This window comes from Primulina huaijiensis, chromosome 17, assembly GCF_012295235.1.
Source record: "Primulina huaijiensis isolate GDHJ02 chromosome 17, ASM1229523v2, whole genome shotgun sequence".
Classification (NCBI taxonomy): Eukaryota; Viridiplantae; Streptophyta; class Magnoliopsida; order Lamiales; family Gesneriaceae; genus Primulina; species Primulina huaijiensis.
The window spans coordinates 1,860,539-1,880,112 of NC_133322.1; the positions used below are offsets into that span (position 1 = coordinate 1,860,539).

At 32.1% G+C, this 19,574-nt stretch overlaps 3 protein-coding genes across 3 annotated transcripts; all 3 read left to right on the forward strand.

The window, feature by feature from the left end:
• The first annotated feature begins 7,082 nt into the window (after positions 1-7,082).
• LOC140963257 (ethylene-responsive transcription factor ERF039-like) lies at positions 7,083-7,756 on the forward strand. The gene has a single exon (XM_073422544.1). It carries the CDS (start codon positions 7,083-7,085, stop codon positions 7,665-7,667), a length of 585 nt encoding a protein of 194 aa, XP_073278645.1. The 3' UTR covers positions 7,668-7,756.
• Positions 7,757-13,416: 5,660 nt separating this feature from the next.
• Positions 13,417-14,147, forward strand: LOC140963258 (ethylene-responsive transcription factor ERF039-like). The gene has a single exon (XM_073422545.1). The coding sequence runs from the start codon at positions 13,417-13,419 to the stop codon at positions 14,125-14,127; it is 711 nt and encodes a 236-aa protein (XP_073278646.1). The 3' UTR covers positions 14,128-14,147.
• A 2,985-nt stretch (positions 14,148-17,132) lies between these two features.
• LOC140963565 (cell number regulator 6-like) lies at positions 17,133-19,460 on the forward strand. Its single transcript, XM_073422942.1, has 5 exons — positions 17,133-17,253; positions 17,393-17,509; positions 18,328-18,442; positions 18,531-18,796; positions 19,029-19,460. Exons 2-5 carry the CDS (start codon positions 17,414-17,416, stop codon positions 19,257-19,259), a joined length of 708 nt encoding a protein of 235 aa, XP_073279043.1. The 5' UTR covers positions 17,133-17,253; positions 17,393-17,413; the 3' UTR covers positions 19,260-19,460.
• Positions 19,461-19,574: the final 114 nt, after the last annotated feature.

Genomic DNA, 19,574 nt, shown 5'->3' on the forward strand with positions numbered 1-19,574 from the left:
AAAATATTATTTTTTATTGGAAAAAAAATCATTTTTTGTTAGTTATATTATGAAGAAATATTTGTTATACATGCTGGTTTGAGTGAATTTTTTTATTAAAAATATTATTTTTCATTACATATATAAACTGAATATGTCAGATCGTTTTACAAAAGATCTAATGAAAAGAAGGGTGTGTTTAATTTGAAAGATAAGATTTAAAATTTTAAAATGTATACTAATAGGTGTCAACGAAGTTTTTACTATATTTCCTAAATTGCCAAAATTTTAAGCAAATTAATGTGGTATCATATGGTGCAACACATTGATTCTGTACGTATACATATTTTGAAATTTATAATTTCAAAATTTCAAAATAAAATCTGAATCTCCACGATGCAATTACGATAATATTTGTAATCTTATAAAAAAACAAATAATTTTGTGTACTCATTAATATTATGGCAACAAGATTAATAATATTTTATGAGTTCATTTCACACGTCAAGAACACAAAAAAAATATGATGTGGAGTAAATAATAAGGATAACATACTCCATAAAATAACTTTACGCCGGAAAATACGATTCGATAATATATAGTAAAAATCTATTTGTTTATCGGATTGTAACTATGGATACTTATAACGACTAACAACTAACTTTCAAGATTTTTTTTTTGCGCGCGAAAACTTCTGATTCAGTCCTATATAGTTACCGCGATTATTATTTCAATGTGATCACAAATATGATCTCTTGCAGAAATTAAATATATAAAATGGATTATATTTGTATATGTATATGTATATATTTATATATATTTGAGAGTTAATTCAGGAAGAAATAAATGAAAAACTCGTTCTTCATCAACTGCAATCAACAACAAAGAACACATGAAATCTAATTAATTGGCACACAACCTTAATACAATGGCCAATTAATTATTATTATTATTTTTTTATTATTCATCTATAGGAATCAATAATCTCTAAGCCTGGGGATATATTTCTTTAGCCATATAGGCTTGCCCCTGATGAACAGCTTCACAACATTCCGATCCCCTAAAATCCTAGCGGCCATATCATCCCATTTAAACATGATTCTTCCAAAATCCGGAACTCTACCTTCCTCTCTGTGCACGTACACGAACTCGACACAGTCTCCGTATGCCCTTCATGCACAAAAATTAATCAAGTAAATGAAGATGTACGTATTTTACATGATGATAAAAGCACAGGTTTTTCAAGCTCGAGAAAGGGATCGAAAAACTAAACAAATGGAATTTAAAAAAAAATGAATTCTTTTACAGACTCAACTGTGTGAAGTGTTCGTGGATGTCTTTGGGATTGAGGGGTAAACCACTAGAAAAAGTCATGAACAAAGATCTCCGGATCCTTGATTCTTGTTGAAGAGATAAGGGAATATATGGTTCGGCAAATACATTTAGTTCAGACACATGCGATGATCCAACCTCGTTTACCGTAGCGTTGGCCGACATGTTGCGGTCGGAAGGGTTTTTTGGGACTTGAATTTGTGGAGTTAATCTGCTGCTAAAGGAAATGATTAAGATATATGAATTGGTTTGGGGTGTTTATATAGAGGGTCTTGGAGAATACATTTTTGCAGGTATTTGTGGTATTTTATTTTAGTTTAAAAAATTTCGAAATCGAGTGTGAGTAATTATATTAGGATGCCTGAAATGTCTAATTTTTTTCTTGATTTAATTGACAGAATTTGGTGATGGCATCCTGTGGTGCAGCACATTAATGTTGTAATTATGTTTTAGACAGAATTATTACTATAATATAACAAAGGATTAAGTAATATTATGGTAATGATTGTATGCATCTACCTGTATATTTTTCCGAAAATTTTCATAATCCGCGATTCAAATATCTATTTTGAAAAATTTGCGAGATGTAATGATGGGGAGATGAAATGTTATCGTTAGATTTTGAGTGGAAATTAAGATTAAAAATACAACATAAGCAGCGGGGATATGAAAATTGAACGTTACGTTAAGATAATTATTTATGATATCTCGATGAACAGAGAGTTATAACGACTAATAACTAACTTTAACGAAAATTTGAATGTTTGTATTCCGTACTTTGAAAATATTCGGATATTTGAACGTTGTATTCCGTACTAATAAAATATTCGGTATATAGAAGGAAACTATACATCATTCGGATAAAATGTATCTACTTTGATGTTTTAATTGGAAAAGGTGATGATCTGATGGGAGGTGTGAGGAAATCTAGCTAAACAACTTACTTAGTGATCACTTAGAATTTCAGTCTTGACGGATAGATTCTTGCGATGCTCTCGTCACTTTCAAGGGATAAATCTTTGCTACTTTATCACCCTTGCATGAAATTTAATTCCCAAAAAATATTTTTACTTGCTTAGCCATCAAGGACTCATTGAAGAGCCTAATTAAGAGCTTCAATTGGAATGGCATCGACAATGTTATCGAAGCAGAATTGAATATTCTGAAATAATTATTTTTAATATATATATATATATATGTAATACTTAAGAATAAGAACCAATCATTTTTTTACTCATATAATAAAAATAATTTTATCCTAATAAAAAAATTTAGTTTCGTGTAATAAATTTTTAAAATTTAAACTTATTGTTTAATAATAAATTGCTTAAAATTTAGAAGTAACTACATCCAAGTTTTTCAATATTTAGAATACTAAAACTAAAACTTTAATCATTGCAAAGAAAATATTAACATATAAAGATTAAAATTAGAAATGATATATAAATTTATTTTCTGCTTACGTGATTATTGCATTTAGATATTTTATATTATTCTCGAGTTCTTTTTTTAATAGTTTCAAACTAATCAATAATTGTAATCTCTTATTTAAAATTTTAAGGACTAAAAATTCATGTTCTCTCGTTATAATGAACAACAAAATAGTCAAATAAATCTATTAATGTATTATGTTTCCAGTTTTTAGAATAATTGTTGCAGTTTTAATAGTTTGATACATTCGAAATTTGGTGATTATACCAAATATCAGATTAAAAAACTCTAAATGATATTTTATATTTTAATTGTGAAATTGTTGAAATAAACAAATTTTTTTAAAATGTTTAATTAGCTAATGCATCGATCTCACAAATATAACTAATCGAGTAGGTCTCTTGTGAGACGGTCTCACGAATCTTCATCTGTGAGACGGGTCAACCCTACCGATATTCACAATAAAAAGTAATACTCTTAGCATAAAAAATAATACTTTTTCATGGATGACCCAAATAAGATATCCGTTTCACGAAATACGACCCGTGAGACCGTCTTACACGTAACTACGTTTCCAAGTAAAATTGAAGGGATTTATAAATTTAAAAAAGGACGAGTGCGGAATTGTCTCAAAGCTTTTATTTTAACATTTTATTACTCTTCGTTTAATTAGTTATATAATAATTTATAGCTCCGTCTCTCCGTTGATTAACTGATTTCAGGCACATTTCCAGAACATTTCAAACATGCATCTTCCTCGCACTTTTAAATTGAAAACATCACACAAATAATTATGACAATATCTTACTCAAAATAAGTCAATTTAAACGACAAAATTTTCCTATTTTTAAAGGTGTAAGTTTTCCTCCGGCAAAAATATATTTAGTTGCAACATTTTTAAAAAAAAAACAAATCCATGACTGAATTATCTTGAAATTTATTGCAAGATATCGACGGTCGTCTAACGTTTCAAATGTCTAAAAATCTATACGCCTCGTCAATTAATGAGAAAGACTTAGGTTTTCATCAGGAATAAGTGCTCATCCATTATGACAATCAGCGTGCAGTGCACCTGTCTAAACATCAAGTGTTTCATGAACGTTTCTAAACACATAGATGTTAAGCTACACTATGTACTAGAAGTGCCAGAGACAGGAAGGATGCTGGATGCAGGTGTTGAAGATAAGTACACATTATAATCCAACTGACATATTTACTAAGGTGCTTCCCATCAGTAAGCTGTATTATTGTCTGGATCTGATCAAGTTAAAATCAGAGACAGAGTCTTAAGATTAGGCAGGAGGAGGAGGAGCAATTAATATTGACATGAGAATTGTAATACAAATGTGTTGGTCAATCTTTTCAGGTCAATGCATGACTTAAGTGAGTCATGAATCACGGCTATATGGACCCGTGTGTGGACCTAACAGAAGGTGGTTGGCAAGAGTCGATCGAGAAAACCGAAGAAAGAGAACATAAAAGGTGCTCTGTTAAGTCGGTTGAAAGAACAAGAAACACACAGCTGAGCAACTAGATGATTTTCTTGATCAAGATCCAGAAGAAGAGTTCCAGGGACGAGAGTTCAGTGAGCTTAGTTTTGATTCAAGAGTGTATACACTTGTAAACAAAAGGGCGATATACAAGAGTGAATCATTCGGGATTTTGAGGGGCTTGAGTTGTATAATTCGAATCCTTGTAATCAGATCTCAATTGAACAGATCATATTGATTGAACCACGTAATTTTTGTGTTCTTGTTTTTCGTGTTCTTAGATTCTTAGCGATTCTTTGTTATTGTTCGGTAATTTCTAAGAAACTCCATACTGTGCATGTCATTGTGCTCCTTCATCAAGCGTTAGGTCTATTATTATTAGAAAAAATGAGTTTTGTACTCATTTAGAATCGATAAAATAATTTGAACGAGCTACACAAACATAATTATTTCTCGATTAATAATTTGGGTGAATGAGAAATTAATTGAGTTCAAATTTTATCGAATGAAAACATTGAATCAAAATGATTATATATATATAATTGAGTTAAAATTTTATCGAATGAAAAAATTGAATGAAATAGTGGTGTATCATTTCATGAAATGACATGACTTTTCATACTCTATAAATAGAACCTCTTTATTTGTATTCATTATACATTTCTCTTCTTCTATTTTCTCTTTAATTTAGTTCTATTTGCGAAATTTTAAACATTAGCGCTTAAAGTTCAAATTTCAATATATAAAATATTGAGTTTGGATTTTCTAAACTTATACGCTTAAATTCGAATTTTGGAATTAAATTCAAGAGTTGTCTTCTAGTTTTGAGTTTTTTAAGCATTTGCGCTTAAATTCAAGTTTTGCAAGATTTAAAATCTTGGAATTGAATTTTTAAGTTAACGCTTAGAATTCGAAATTTGAAAGTTTACATTTCATCTTCATAGCGTTCTAAACATTTCAAGTTCGTTTGGCTTTAAAATTTGTAGTAAAATTTGTAATGCTGATATTTTAAAGCCGTAGTCGTTGTATCTTGGGAAACGAATTGCCAACAACCGTGAGCATCGGGACGATACAATATCATTTTAAGAAAAAAAAGTCAAACTCTTACCTTGACTATTTTTTCGTAGCCATTTGGTTCACTCATTTCTATCTCAAGATTTTTCAAGACAAAATAAAAGAATACGTACTAACAATTATAATTCACTACGGAAGTACTTGCGAATAAAATTTATTTTAATATTATATTTAAACTACCCGTGGTTGGGGCATAAATTAATTGATTTCAACGAGAAAATCATGCATACAATACAATGTACATAGACACACACACTTTGGAGTTGAGTCGATGAATTTGCATCAAGTGACAAAAATGTACAGACGATAGGTTAGAAGTCTTGAATTACTAATTGAGGTACTTTTGAATTACTCATAAATTTTTTTTTTCGATAACAATAATTCATTATTTCACAATTGATTAACATGATTATTTATCATACGTACAATTCTTACATATTTTTTTTATGGAAAATAAAATCTTAATCACCTTTGTCCCGGTGAATCACACTTAAAAATTTTTTTGTTTTATTTTCCTAATTAACTACGTACAAAAATCAGATTTTTTACATCTTGCACACACGTATATGTCTCATTCAGTAATTGCTAAATCAATATTTTTTTAATCATTTTTTGTGTCGTTTAACTTTTGACCGACTCTCTAGCTTAGGCGATCTCCAGCTTGGATAAGACTTAATCTATTTTTCATTACAAATAAATTTTTTTCCGTCTAACAAAAGATCGATTCTTTGTATGCAATATTAGACTTTTTCTTAACATGATACTGATACAATGTTAATATGATAATGATATGTGCTGATTTATACAATGTCATATTGAAACTTTCGTGAAAGATTGATTAAAATTTTCAAAAATTGAAAAATATAAAACTTTAACAATATATATAATTAAAAATCACTAAAAATAGGATGGTCCACAAGACCACAACCCTTAATTGTAGGTAGGGAAAAGGACTGGTTAAATTTTCATGACCCACACTAAATTATAATAACGATAATAACTTTCCCCCTATATTCTTCAAAGGTTGAGGTTGTTTTTGGATTGATAATTTTCAAATATATAAATATTGTTTAAAGAAGTAAAATCATAAGTTTTAAATTTATTTTTTACATGTTTATATAATATTTCATATTAATATTAATTATAATGAATTTCAAGTTCACCCAATATTATTATCATTTGTTTTGATATTATTAATGTGTAAATAATTAAAGTGTTGATTTAAGATTTGATCTATTTTTCGTTGTAAACAATAAATAATAATCGAAATCCATGAATTTTAACTAAATTTGTTGCAACTAAGTTTTAAATCTTCAGGGGTTCATTTTAAGCTGTTTTTAGTCGAATTAAATTCAAAGGTGAAATTATCTTTCAAATCAGGCTTTTTTTTAAAAAATTAATTCAATTTTCATGTGGACTAATAGCACCCTAGCTATGCATTGTTCAACCAATGAAAACGATTGAATTAATTATATGCTAAATGATAATAAATTATAAATGAAAATTAAACTTTGTAAATGAAAATTATATATTATTCTTCAATGAAATTTATGTATCTCAAAGCATACGTGCGATGTGACATATATAATATAAATTAATAAAATAACCCAAAGGTTAAAAAAATATCACACTATATATCGTAGACTCGTAGTTGATTTGCACCTATGTTTCTGAGTGCAGTCCTTTCTTGGGAGACATAGAACGCCATATTTGTACGCTCTCCTTTAGCTTTCTTAATTTGTAGCTTGTATTTTATTTACAAGACACATTTCTATCATGGAATCAAATGTTATGCTCGAAAGTATAAAAAAAGCTCAAAAAAACAAGAATAAGTCGCAAGATACGCCGCGCGGCGACAAGCATCCGATGTACCGAGGTGTGCGTATGCGCAACTGGGGCAAATGGGTGTGTGAAATTCGAGTTCCTAGGAAAAAATCAAGAATATGGCTGGGATCATATCCCACGGCTGAAATGGCGGCCCGAGCACATGATGTGGCGGCTTTGGCAATTAAGGGTAGATCGGCTCACCTCAATTTCCCCCACTTAGCTCATGAGCTCCCCCTCCCCGCCTCTACTTCGGCTAAGGACATCCAAGCCGCGGCTGCCGAAGCCGCCGCAGCCACGTCTCTGAACGAAATAAGCAATGCCAATCTGTCTTCTTCTCGATCTTCCTCAGGTTTAGAACAAGACAACATGCAAGAATCACTAAATTCTGATTTGACCGTTCTCGATGAGGACGATACATTTTTCGACTTGCCGGATTTACCACTGGATAACACATATCATTCGTCATCACAGATGGCTGGCACGGATATCGGACTGATATTCCTTCTCGAGGATACATTTTCATGGGACTGGTAGCCAGAAGCTGCACAAATGATACTCTATAACATATATAAGTATTTTTCATGTACATCGAGGCTCCGATAATTAGTATCAATAAATTTGGCAGTCCAGGCCATGTTCGTCTGAAATGGTCCACTGTCTTGTTGCTCCTTAGTTCTTGTGTTTCTTGTTACCATGTTTTTAATAAATTGGTAATCTTGTATTTTAATTTGTTGTCTCAAGAAATCGAGGCAGCCCAGAAGCATTTTACATCGTTTACTTGTCTTATAAATAAATGGCAAAAAAAAATGTGGCCAAATTACCTTTTGCATGTGAAGTAGAATTCACCTACCTAGTTGGCCCCTTGATCGCAAAGTGAGAGAACATATCAGTGTCATGTCATTTAATGTCAATGTCAAAACAAAAATATGGAATTGGCCGACAAGATTTTAGTGGTCGGTTAAAAATTAAAATAATAATAATAATAATCTCCAACTTGTAAATCATTAATTATTGGAACTTTTGTCCATCATGCTAATCGTTTTTCGTAAAACTCAATTGATTTTTAATAAAACCCTTTTTTTAACTAAAAAAATCAATTTATGTTGTTAAAAAAAAACCCTTTTAAAATTGGTTGAAAAGGAAAACTAATTAACTTCCTGTTTTCTGATTTTGTCCGAATTTCCCCCCACAATCTCTCATTTTAACCCGCTAGCTATATTTCACGTCTGCATGGTCACTCCTGATCTGTTAGTGGTGCTCTCTTTCTCTGGTTAATTCGTCGAATAATTCCCAACCTTATTGATCAAATTAATATTGCACCTATATATGCACGGTTTCATTCATATGAGTTTAAAGTTTTGAAGTAGTCATATATTTTCTTTTCAACCGAAAGAAACTGTTTATTTGTGGGATGAGCAGATGAATTATGTATACTATATGAATGATAAATTCATATATGAATAACATACAGAATTTATAATTTTAATCGTTTGTAGAATTTGGGTCAAATGTTAGTTGAAATAAGGATATGTAATCAATTAATATCTCAATATTTTTGCATCAAATGATAATTATTTTATGTATTTGGTCATGTGATATTGCCGTCATATCTTATCTTATATATATAAATGTATAGTTTTATCTTGAAGTTTATTTATAATTTATAAACTCGATAATAAACTAGGTTAATTCAAAAGATATTTCTAAATTAATAAATTAAAAGTTCACAAACGGCTAGACATAAAATTAAGTAAACTCATTCTTAAAAAAACTTAGGTTTGAACACGACTCCCAAATATGAATAAAATAATTACAACTATATATATATATATAATCTTATATATATATATAAACAAACTAAAGGGTATCCCTTGAGATTAGAAACATATATTACAGAGGCTTAATTTAATTTCTATATCATGACATAGCAATTTATTTAAATCGTAAATGAGAGAAATCATATCATGACATACCAATAATGCACACCAATAAATGGACCTCGGCATTTAAAGTTTTGATGGCTTGATCGGAACTATTAACATGCATATGTAACGTGGATGTCTATTGATTATTTTATTCTTTCTTTTTCTGTTTTGTTCAGTGACGGAGGAACCGCAAGTCCAAGGGCGGAACCACATGTTACTGAGGTTANTTTTGGTCCATAAACAAGGACATGATATCGACGTACTATATTGCCAGCTATCATCATTATTCATCAATAAATTATTCCAACAACATAGCAAGACCGGTGACCAAATAGGTTCCCAAGAAAAAAAAATTATAATCGATATAGATTTTCTTCATTAAAGTTAGTTCCCTGTTTTGCATTCCGATGGTAAAATTTCCTTCACTGGCAAAACTTCGCTTTAGGAGGGTCGTTCTGTGCTGTATTTGGATTAATACCTCACTTATGTTTTAGTACAATGAAACTCAATGATATACCCAAGGCCAACGGTGGTGCGAATAAAGAGTTTGCGAAACGCAAGGAAACTCGACGATCTCGAAAAGATAGTGAGGGTATCTGGGCATGCATATCAATTTGTTGAAGAGGCCTCCTCTAGGGATTTTGTATTGTTTTTCACCCTCACTTCTTAGTTTGGATAGAAGGTAATGGTGGTAAAGATCACCAGAAGAAACATTATCGATTTTGAGGTCCAATTCTGGTTCAGGGAGCCCTTGTGTCAAATGTGCGTAAATCAATTCTGTCCGCACCGACGCAGAAATAAACATTGAATATCCATATACAGTAAAAAGTAACTTAAATGGTATGACAAATTTGGACCTCAGAGTCCTTATCATCATAATAATTAAAAAAATAATAACATATAATAAAATGTTTACGTCAAGGACCCCCTTGAAGAAATGAGTGGTGACGCAGAGTTGAAGCAGAGTGAACCTGAAATTCCCCACCGGGAAAAGAAACAGAGAAGCAAAACCAGCAAGAAATGCCGGCGTGTAGACCATTATAAACACGCCCTTTATGCATGGGATTTTAGCCTGCTCCTCTGGTTACCATAGCTTCGAATACTTCATGTGCTTCACTTTGGTCTCTATGTGATATCCCGCGTTGCTCATCGACAGAAAACTTATCGCTGTCATGGCCGTCACCACCCCGCTCGGCGGCGGCGGATATAAGAACTTCAGAATAACAGACAAAACCATGATGTTGCGGCATCGAGGCGTGTCTAGGGAGGAGAAGTATGATGAGAATAACTTTACTATTTGAAATTTGTGAAAATTATAATCTTGTATATCTCATGTTTTTGCAATGATCAAGGATGCTGATACGAGACAATACATACATCAACATAACGATGACAACACTTCGTCATCAAATTGGTGTCTGACATTTTGAAGAAAACGAAGTAAAATAATAATCACAAGACTAACAGAGTTCAGTGAACAAATTTAAAATAAATAAATCAAGCGAGAAAGAACCAACTATGAGGAAGAATTATATTGGACGTACGTAATGACTTAGCAGATGGAAGCTTTAAGCAAGTTGAAGAATTGCAAAAACGAGAAGAATATGATAAAAAAAAAAAAAAAGGAGAAGAATAAAGTTAAGCAGCATCAGTGCACGATATACATACAATTAGCAAGAAAATGGTGGATTGGATACCCGCCAACAGTGAAATAAGAAGGCGAGCCATCAGAAAGACACGTGAATGGTTAAGAATATCATATTCTTATAGATTTGAAGTCAATTATCTTCACATCTTTCATTCGACAAAAAACATTCATATATATATATAAGATTACATCAAGATATGGAATCAAAAGAATCTATGAACCTTGAATGTCGTCCCTTAAATTTAGGAAGATCAGTAAATTACAATAAGGTGGGAAAAAATAAATAGTGAATCAAAAACATCGAAATCCACAGATTATTGGCACTTGGCAGTTCCCAGAATTACTTGTGAAAAATCAGGAATACGGCTCGTGTAGTATTGCACGCATGAAATGGCGGCTCAAGCGCATGATGTGGCGGAGCCTCGGCGCACCTCAACTTCACTCACTTAGCTCATAAGCTCCCCCAAGCCGTCTCTACCACCGGTGCTGCAGCCACGTTTCTTGACAAGCCGTTCGCCTCCTCAATTTTAGGGTTGGATGGCATGGGACAATGGAGACTACACTTTTCTAGACTTGCTGGATTTACCCCTGGATTGCTCATTTCACAGTGATGATCTGCATGGGAGGTGCTGGCTGGAGCATATATTTCACAACAATATAGCTGATTAAAACTGAAATTTGAATCAAAATGATAATGACACGAACACGTATGAACTAATTTTTTTTAATAAAAAACCTCATGGGACGTGAACATATCTCCATGCAAATAAAACCCAAACTTCAGTTTAGTCTCCCAGTTATAAAACATTGATCTCATCTTTGGCTGGAATTATGTAACACAGTAATATTATTTTATGAAAAATAATAAACATACAATAAATGAATTCATCCCAATTCGCATTCAATTCGTCGGCATATGTAAAAGCTCGACTAAGACTCTTCAACAAAAAAACGGGCAGAATAGCGACGGTTTTAATAAACCGTTGCCACTATAGCGACGGTTTTTAATAAACCGTTGCTATTGTGGCGACAGTTTTTTATACACCGTCGCATTCAAAGAGTAGCGACGGTTTTTACAACAACAGTCGCTATATTAGCGACGGTTTCATGACACCGTCGCTATTTTGTGCGACGCATGTGCGACGGTATAATAAAAAACTGTCGCATTATTTTGCGACGGTTTATATAATCCGTCGCCATAAGCGACGGCATTTCTAAACCGTGGCCAATAGCGACAGTTTTACGTAACTGTCGCCGATCTAGATCGGCGACGGTTTCTCAAAAACTGTCGCTAATGGCGACGAGTTTTTCGACTACCGTCGCTATAATTCTTTTATATACCGAAGTTCGCGAACACCTTACTGCGATTTCGCCTATTCGGATTTTTTTCTTTTAACGAGACTCTATCAATTTTTTCGTATTTTTTGTTTTTTTTACTTGTACTTACATTTTTTTGTATTAATTTCATAGATTTGCTCGTCGGTGTAATCTTTCAGCGTTACGTGGATCTGCATATCTTCGCGCAAGTAAGATTTTTAAAGTTTTTTTTTATCGAAAATTTAATATTTGTGGTGTATGTATTTATGAAATTTTGCTTGGTATTTTTTTTTATGATTTTTAATTTTTTTAACGAAAAACCTAGCTTAATTAAGCTATGGTTCTTTAAAAACCCTTCACTTTATATAGCGACGGTATTTCGATAAACCGTCGCTTAATATTGCGACGGGTTTTCAAACACCGTCGCTTAATATAGCGACGAGTTTTCAAACACCGTCGCTTAGTGTAGCGACGGTGTAATTTAAAACCGTCGCTTAATATAGCGACAGTATAATTTAAACAGTCGCTATATTAGCGACGGTTGAATTTACCCGGTCGCTATATTAGCGACGGTCTTGTTAAGAAAAACCGTCGCTCAAGGCGATGGTTTTTGAGAAACCGTCGCTGCAAAATAACGACGAGGCCTCCTGTTACGGTTTTTCAAACTGTCGCTAGAACCGTCGCTTAAACCTCCGTCGCTAAACCTTTTTTTTTTTGTAGTGATAGTAAGTACCGAAAATATAATTAAACTATATTCAACTCATGAACTATTTATATTATACTTTTATAACAGTGATCATATTTGCAGACGGTGAAATTGTGAATAATCATAAGTGCATAGTGTTGAAAAATAAAAGTGGAAATCGGAATTTTTTTAAAGATAGATTATTTAGTAAATAAATTATTATAATATCAACTTTGTAATAAAAGAGAAAATAACTTTTGATTCAGTGACTTTTCCTATTTTGATTTAGGTTTTCTAAATTTTTAATGGTTTAATATAATAACTTTGATTTTATGGGGTTTTCCGTCCTATTTCTCAGAAATTCAGATGCGACACCAAAAACATGTTGATGTAGTATCGAAAAATAACTTAAGAAATTCTTGATGTGTTTCATGTCATGTCAGTTCATGTCACGTCAGTAATTTGAACAAAATAGATAAAATTAAAAATTAATATATTAAAATAAAAATTAATGGATGAAAATCCAAAATCGGATAATTTATTCGACTTAAATTAACGATGGCCTCAACTTTTGATTTTGATATATTAATTTGAAAATGAAAAAAAGCGTGTCAACAGTAAAACTGAGAGTTGGGTATGATGTGTCAGATTATATGCAGCATTTCTCTTTAGTAATTCATCAAAAAGTTTTATGCATATTTAAATAGTATGGAATCAAATATCATCATAAATAGTCTCCCTGGAGGCCATTTTTGTTCCACCAAATCCGCCGCCTCAGTTTCCGGAGGTTCAAGTTCGCACGAGGATAGATCCTCTCCCTCCATTACTTCCTACACACATGTAAAGAAACCCGCTGTACACTTCTCCAATACTCAAAAAAGCACTGCGAATTTTCGTATTGTAAAAAAAAGTGTTAAAGAAGATGAACATCCAAGATACCACGGAGTGCGCAAGCGTCAATGGGGGAAATGGGTGAGCGAAATTCGGGAGCCGAGGAAAAAATCAAGAATATGGCTCGGGTCGTATTGGACGCCCGAAATGGCGGCTAGAGCGCATGATGTGGCTGCTTTAGCCATCAAAGGCACCTCGGCCCACCTCAATTTTCCTCACTTAGCTAGTAAGCTCCCCCAAGCGGTCTCGGTTTCTGCTAAGGACATTCAAGCCGCAGCTGCCAAAGCCGCTGCAGCCACGTTTCTTGACGAGCTGAGCCAGGACAAGCCGGTCGCCTCCGCAGTTTTAGGGTTGGGTAGAATGGGAGAATCATTAGATTCTGGAGATGACACTTTTCTGGACTTGCCGGATTTACCCCTGAATAGCTCATTTCGGAGGGATGCGTATTACTACTGTGAATCAACATGGGAGCTGGCTGGAGCAGATAATGCATTGGGGTTTGAGGATAAGTTTGGATGGTGTTTCTAGCTATGGCTAGCTACCAGTTATCAAACCCAAGTTAAATTTTTTCAGATTTGGTTATTATAATTAAAAGGGTTAAGAGGCAATAAGTTGTGTTTGGCATGTAATATATACATATATATCTTACTGTGCTTGGATCGAGAGATTTGAAGACACAAATTTAAAATTTATTCTTTATTGATGCGATGAGTTTATGTCGAATGAATTTCAAATCAAACTCTTTGTTAATTTACATAGACTTAATGGATAATTGAGATCGATTTGCAATATATTCAAGATGTGTGTCATTTCGAAATGTAACTTACGTCTTAGCTTACAGAAGGTCGATAGGAAGTGTTGTCATTAATTTTACTAATTCGAGGATGATTATCAAAATTAAATGATCCTCTTGGTTGATCTATTTTATAAGGTGTGGTTTCTAAGTATTTGAAATTGGTTTTATCATATGAGTTGGGTTTTTTTTTTTTTAATGGTATTTGGTCTTATAATTTCATCTTCATGATAATGTGCCACCATATATATATATATTGTCATTTTTTCGATGTCGTATTAACATTTTTCAATTTTCAGTATCATTTTACACTCAAATTAAACATGATTAAAATAAACAATATCTACATGATTAAACTAAATTGCAAATACTTAAAGAATCAAAACTTAAAATAGACAAACATAATGGATTTTGGAAAACTTTTCTTATAAAATAACTATATGCAAGTGTATTTGAGTGTTTTCAAATACACATGAGAGAGTCATTTTTTTTTCCATAAAAAGGTTCACAAATATTATTTTATTAATTATCCGGATCTGACTATTTTCCTTAATTAATTATCATCGTTCTTGTTATAATACTATTTTTGAAGAGTCGTCATTATCTTACCAACATTGTAATTATTCAAAATATCCGTGAAATATATCATATCATATTGGTGTCTCTATCTCGAATAATCATGCACTTAATTTCACTTCATAGAAGGTATATGCGTAATAAATTTAATTTTGAAGAATCCTGATCTTTAACAAATTAGAAAGGGGAAAAAAAACACACACACATCCAAGCTACGTAAAAAGTCCTCAAACAAATGATGGCCGTAAACATAAATTCAGAGTCAACTTTTTGCATGATATATAAAACAATGAACTTTATCATTTGTAGACAAAGAAAACGATCACATCGTGGGCGTAGATAGAAAGGTTCTGCAGTAGGAACAAACATGCGAATGTCGGTAGCTTTAACGTACGCCCAACCTACGTTAATAACCGCGAGATTTCATTTGACTAATTGTGCCCGATGCGTTTCTAGCTATTATGCGCAAAAATCAAATCTTAATTAAAACTTTATATACATTTATATGTCGATAATAGTTCAAACGACAAATTTTCATGTGGGATAGCTCGTCGTTTCACATTATATTTTCAGTAATTTCAAACGATGTTTTATATGTACGTATTTTCCGGTCATCAGTTAGAGTTCCAGAAAAAAAGGATTGAAATAAAAAAAAAAATGCAAGTTAGTGTATTAACACTGCAAATTGACTTAGAAGAAGACCAAAACTAGAAAATGTGCAAGTTCACGACCAAAAACGTAATTTTTCCGACTATATTATGTACCGGGTTTAAGTGCTATTTTATGGCAGCTCAGATTCATTCATCTTAACCTCGTTCGATTTAATGATGATCTAAATTAAGATTTTATCTTATGTAAACGTATATAGACAAATAACATATTTTAATTCAAATTAATTTAAATTTACCCTGTAAAGAAAGACTTTATTACTATTATTATTGCTATTTTATACGTATAATTACATATTTTAAAATTATAAAATTTTAAATAACCGTACACAATCAATAAAGAAATTATATAAAATAATTTTATACATTGATTCGATTATTAAATAAAACAAAACAAATTAGTTTATACATGATCGATCTCATTGATTAGGTGATCATATCATTATGAACTTCAAGCGAAACGGAACAATATGTTCTTTGTATATCTTGGAACAATTAAAGGATTAATGATTCGTGATTAAGAATATCGATTGGTTGTATTATCCTCTTATTATATTTTATCATATAAATTCGTTGATCTAATCATAGACAACTAGAGCACATTATAAAATTTCGTGTGCCTTTTAAATTATATATATGAAAAAATTGATACATATTTTACAGTGACATGAAAAGTAAAAATAAAATAAAATAATGCGGATAAACTACCCTAACCAGTAACCAGCATTAATCCAAGTAATTGCAGATCCAACGAGATTAACATTAGATTTGGGGTGTCAAATGATCATACATGTTGATTTGGGCTTAAACATCGACAAAATCCACCCAAATGGACATAAAACATACGTCGAACACAATTTTTATAGGAGAGGAAGTTTCCCTGAAATTTAAGAATGCAATGATTTTACTATATATGAGACGACAAAGAAATGATTTGTCTTTGTTCCTCAAATAATTAATTAGTTAAAGAAATGACAAGATATATAGTGGACCGACAAATTCAACTTGGATCGATACGTATTCCAAATTATAGACGTAAATCATCTTTACAGTTTTGGTTACTTTTTGGTTTACTCCCTCAATATATTTATGTTTAATTATTTAGTCTGATTTTTTAAAAACTTACCTAAAATGGACCTCGACTTTAACTCAAAAGTAAACAATCAACGGTTCGAACACGTGAAAATCACAAATTTTATTCTGCCATAAAATTAAAACCTTAGGAAACTTTCTTTTCTTTTCATCATTCGATTTTGCCCTAGTTCTTAAGTAGAATACCTAGCACACCCCAATTCAAGCGAGACAAATGGTGTGTAAAGACAGGAACTTAACTTATATAAATTTTCTCAAACTTTAAAAATTGTCAGACCATATATGCTACAAAGAAGGAGGTCTCTATAATATGAGTGGACTATAAATTAACTGTTTTTTAAATCTAAATGATGGGTTAAATTACAATCTAAAAAGAGGGATTCAACTAATTATCCACAACATGCGTTGAACAAACCACGACTAAAAAAAGGAAAACGAAAAGGGAACTAAACATTTTTTCACCTCTCCCTCCTTTAGGTTTCAGTTTATTCTGGAAGATAATAGATCAATCTTCCTCGTTCAAAGGTACGGCGTATCTGTATCGATCAGTTTACAGATATATGAAATTTGAAATTTTTACAATTTAGTTTTGCCTTTTGATGACAAAATTTTATATTCCAGTTGTTATGATTCATGTGCTTGTGTTTATTAAATTTGTTGATAGGTGAATTGGTGATGATCAGAGATGGCAGAGGGATCATACGTAAAGTTAACCAAAGATCAGGCTTCTTTGCAAAATATCACCCCCGGTGAACTTAACCAGCCTATTGATATAGAAAAGGTATCGATTTTCATGCATATTCATTTGCATGATATTCTATTTATTTTGTTAGATTTTGTTGCACTTTATTTTAACTATGATAATATAAACTATAGTTCATTTCTAAAATTTTTTGATCGAGGAGATATAGATTAATAGCCATTTAGCCTGCAGGAGAAAAAGATTAATGCATTTACGGTTTTGAAATTGTGAAAATGGCCATTTATTTAAAAACAAATAATGCTAATGATTTTCACTTCGAGTCCCATTTTTCCGCCAAAATTAGTAACTCATTCGAATATTATTTATCTGACATCTACGTAACTCACATAGTGAGAATAGACTCATATTACACATATCAAATAAATTTAAACAAAAATAAATGAGAAAAATAAATCACAACAACACATAATATTTCAAAATGAAAGGAAAAAATCTTGTTGTTTCTCTTTATTTTTGTTTAGATAAATTTAATGTATATAATATATGTTTTATTTTTGCTATACAAGTCATGTAAGAGGATATTGGTTCCCAATATGCAATGTTGGATAGATTCAGTGATTTCGGTTGGAAAAAAGACAAAAAAAAAAAATCAAAGTTAGTACTGGATAAACATTATTGACTAATTACATTACTAAAATAAAAAAATAGACCAAATTACCAGTACTAAAAATTTCAATTTTTCTTACTATTGAACAATATAATTGCTCATAAAAAATAATACAAGTGATAATTTTGCTACTGATCAATGATCATTGATCACATGTAACATTTTTTTTATTGCTACTACATATAATATGGTATTGTGGATAAAATTGGTGACAATTATTTGGTAATAGCTGACTGCACATAGATGCGAACAATGTGGGCAACCTTTACCTCAAAGCTACACACCACCAGCAGATGAAGATTGGACTACTGGCATTTTTGGCTGTGCTGAAGATAATGACAGTTGTAAGCTTCTCTTTTGCAACAATTTAAGTGCATAAAATGTAGTAGATTTGGTCATGCGTGCCAGTGTAATTTGTGACATTTGTAATAGTTATGACGGGTCTGTTCTGCCCCTGCGTGTTGTTCGGGAGAAACGTTGCTACCATGAACGACGAATTCTCTCAGCAAAGCGCTTGTATCGGGCATGTGATATGCGTTGAAGGAGGCATCACACTTGCTGCAATCACCGCGGCGTGTAGTGGCATCGACCCGGACACTGTGTGCCTTCTGACCGAGGGTTTGTTGTTCGCTTGGTGGGTGTGTGGTATCTACACAGGAATGGGTCGACAACTCTTGCAACGGAAGTATCACTTGAAGGTATGTATGTTCTCTTTTGGGTTCTCTTTTTTTTTTTTTGGTGGAATTTTGACATAGGATTGTTGGGCCTTTATGTTGGATTATAATTTACAAGTGAATGATATATATGTATAGACTCCAAGATATTCTAAAATGACAATACATTTGTCCAAATTCTATATAATGATTTTCAGAATTTTTATAAAAGAAAAATATGAGAAAGATAGATTAATTTTTTGTAGTGAGTTTGTAGGATTCTCCCTGTGATCCATGCCTAGTGCACTGCTGCCTACACTGGTGTGCTATATGCCAGGAGTACAGAGAGATGAGGAACCACTTATCCGAAGGAAATACGTCGACGGAAACTACGGTCGTGAATCCTCCGGAGCTTCAGGAAATGAATGTAGCCGAGAAACGAGAGTCTGCATCATCTTCTTCTCGCGAAGACAGTGGACATAACAACTTGCAGTTGCAGCCTCTGTGAATTATGCTAGTTTTGCTTTGTTCATGTATAATTTTTTCTTGGATACCCCGAAAACCTTTAGTATATCTATATTGCATTTGAAGCAGAAAATGTGAATTTTGTTGTTTATATATTCTTGGGCCAGAGACAACAAGCTCCATAGATGATTTTTGAACCTTGATATTATGTGATTGTTTTATATATATACAAGCATTTTGCATATTTTAAAATACTCTTCAATCACTTCATTTAATTTAAGACGAATTCAGTTAATTCGATCATATTTAAAATAATATTTTTTCATGAATCAGATTGAATATGTGGTAATATCATGTT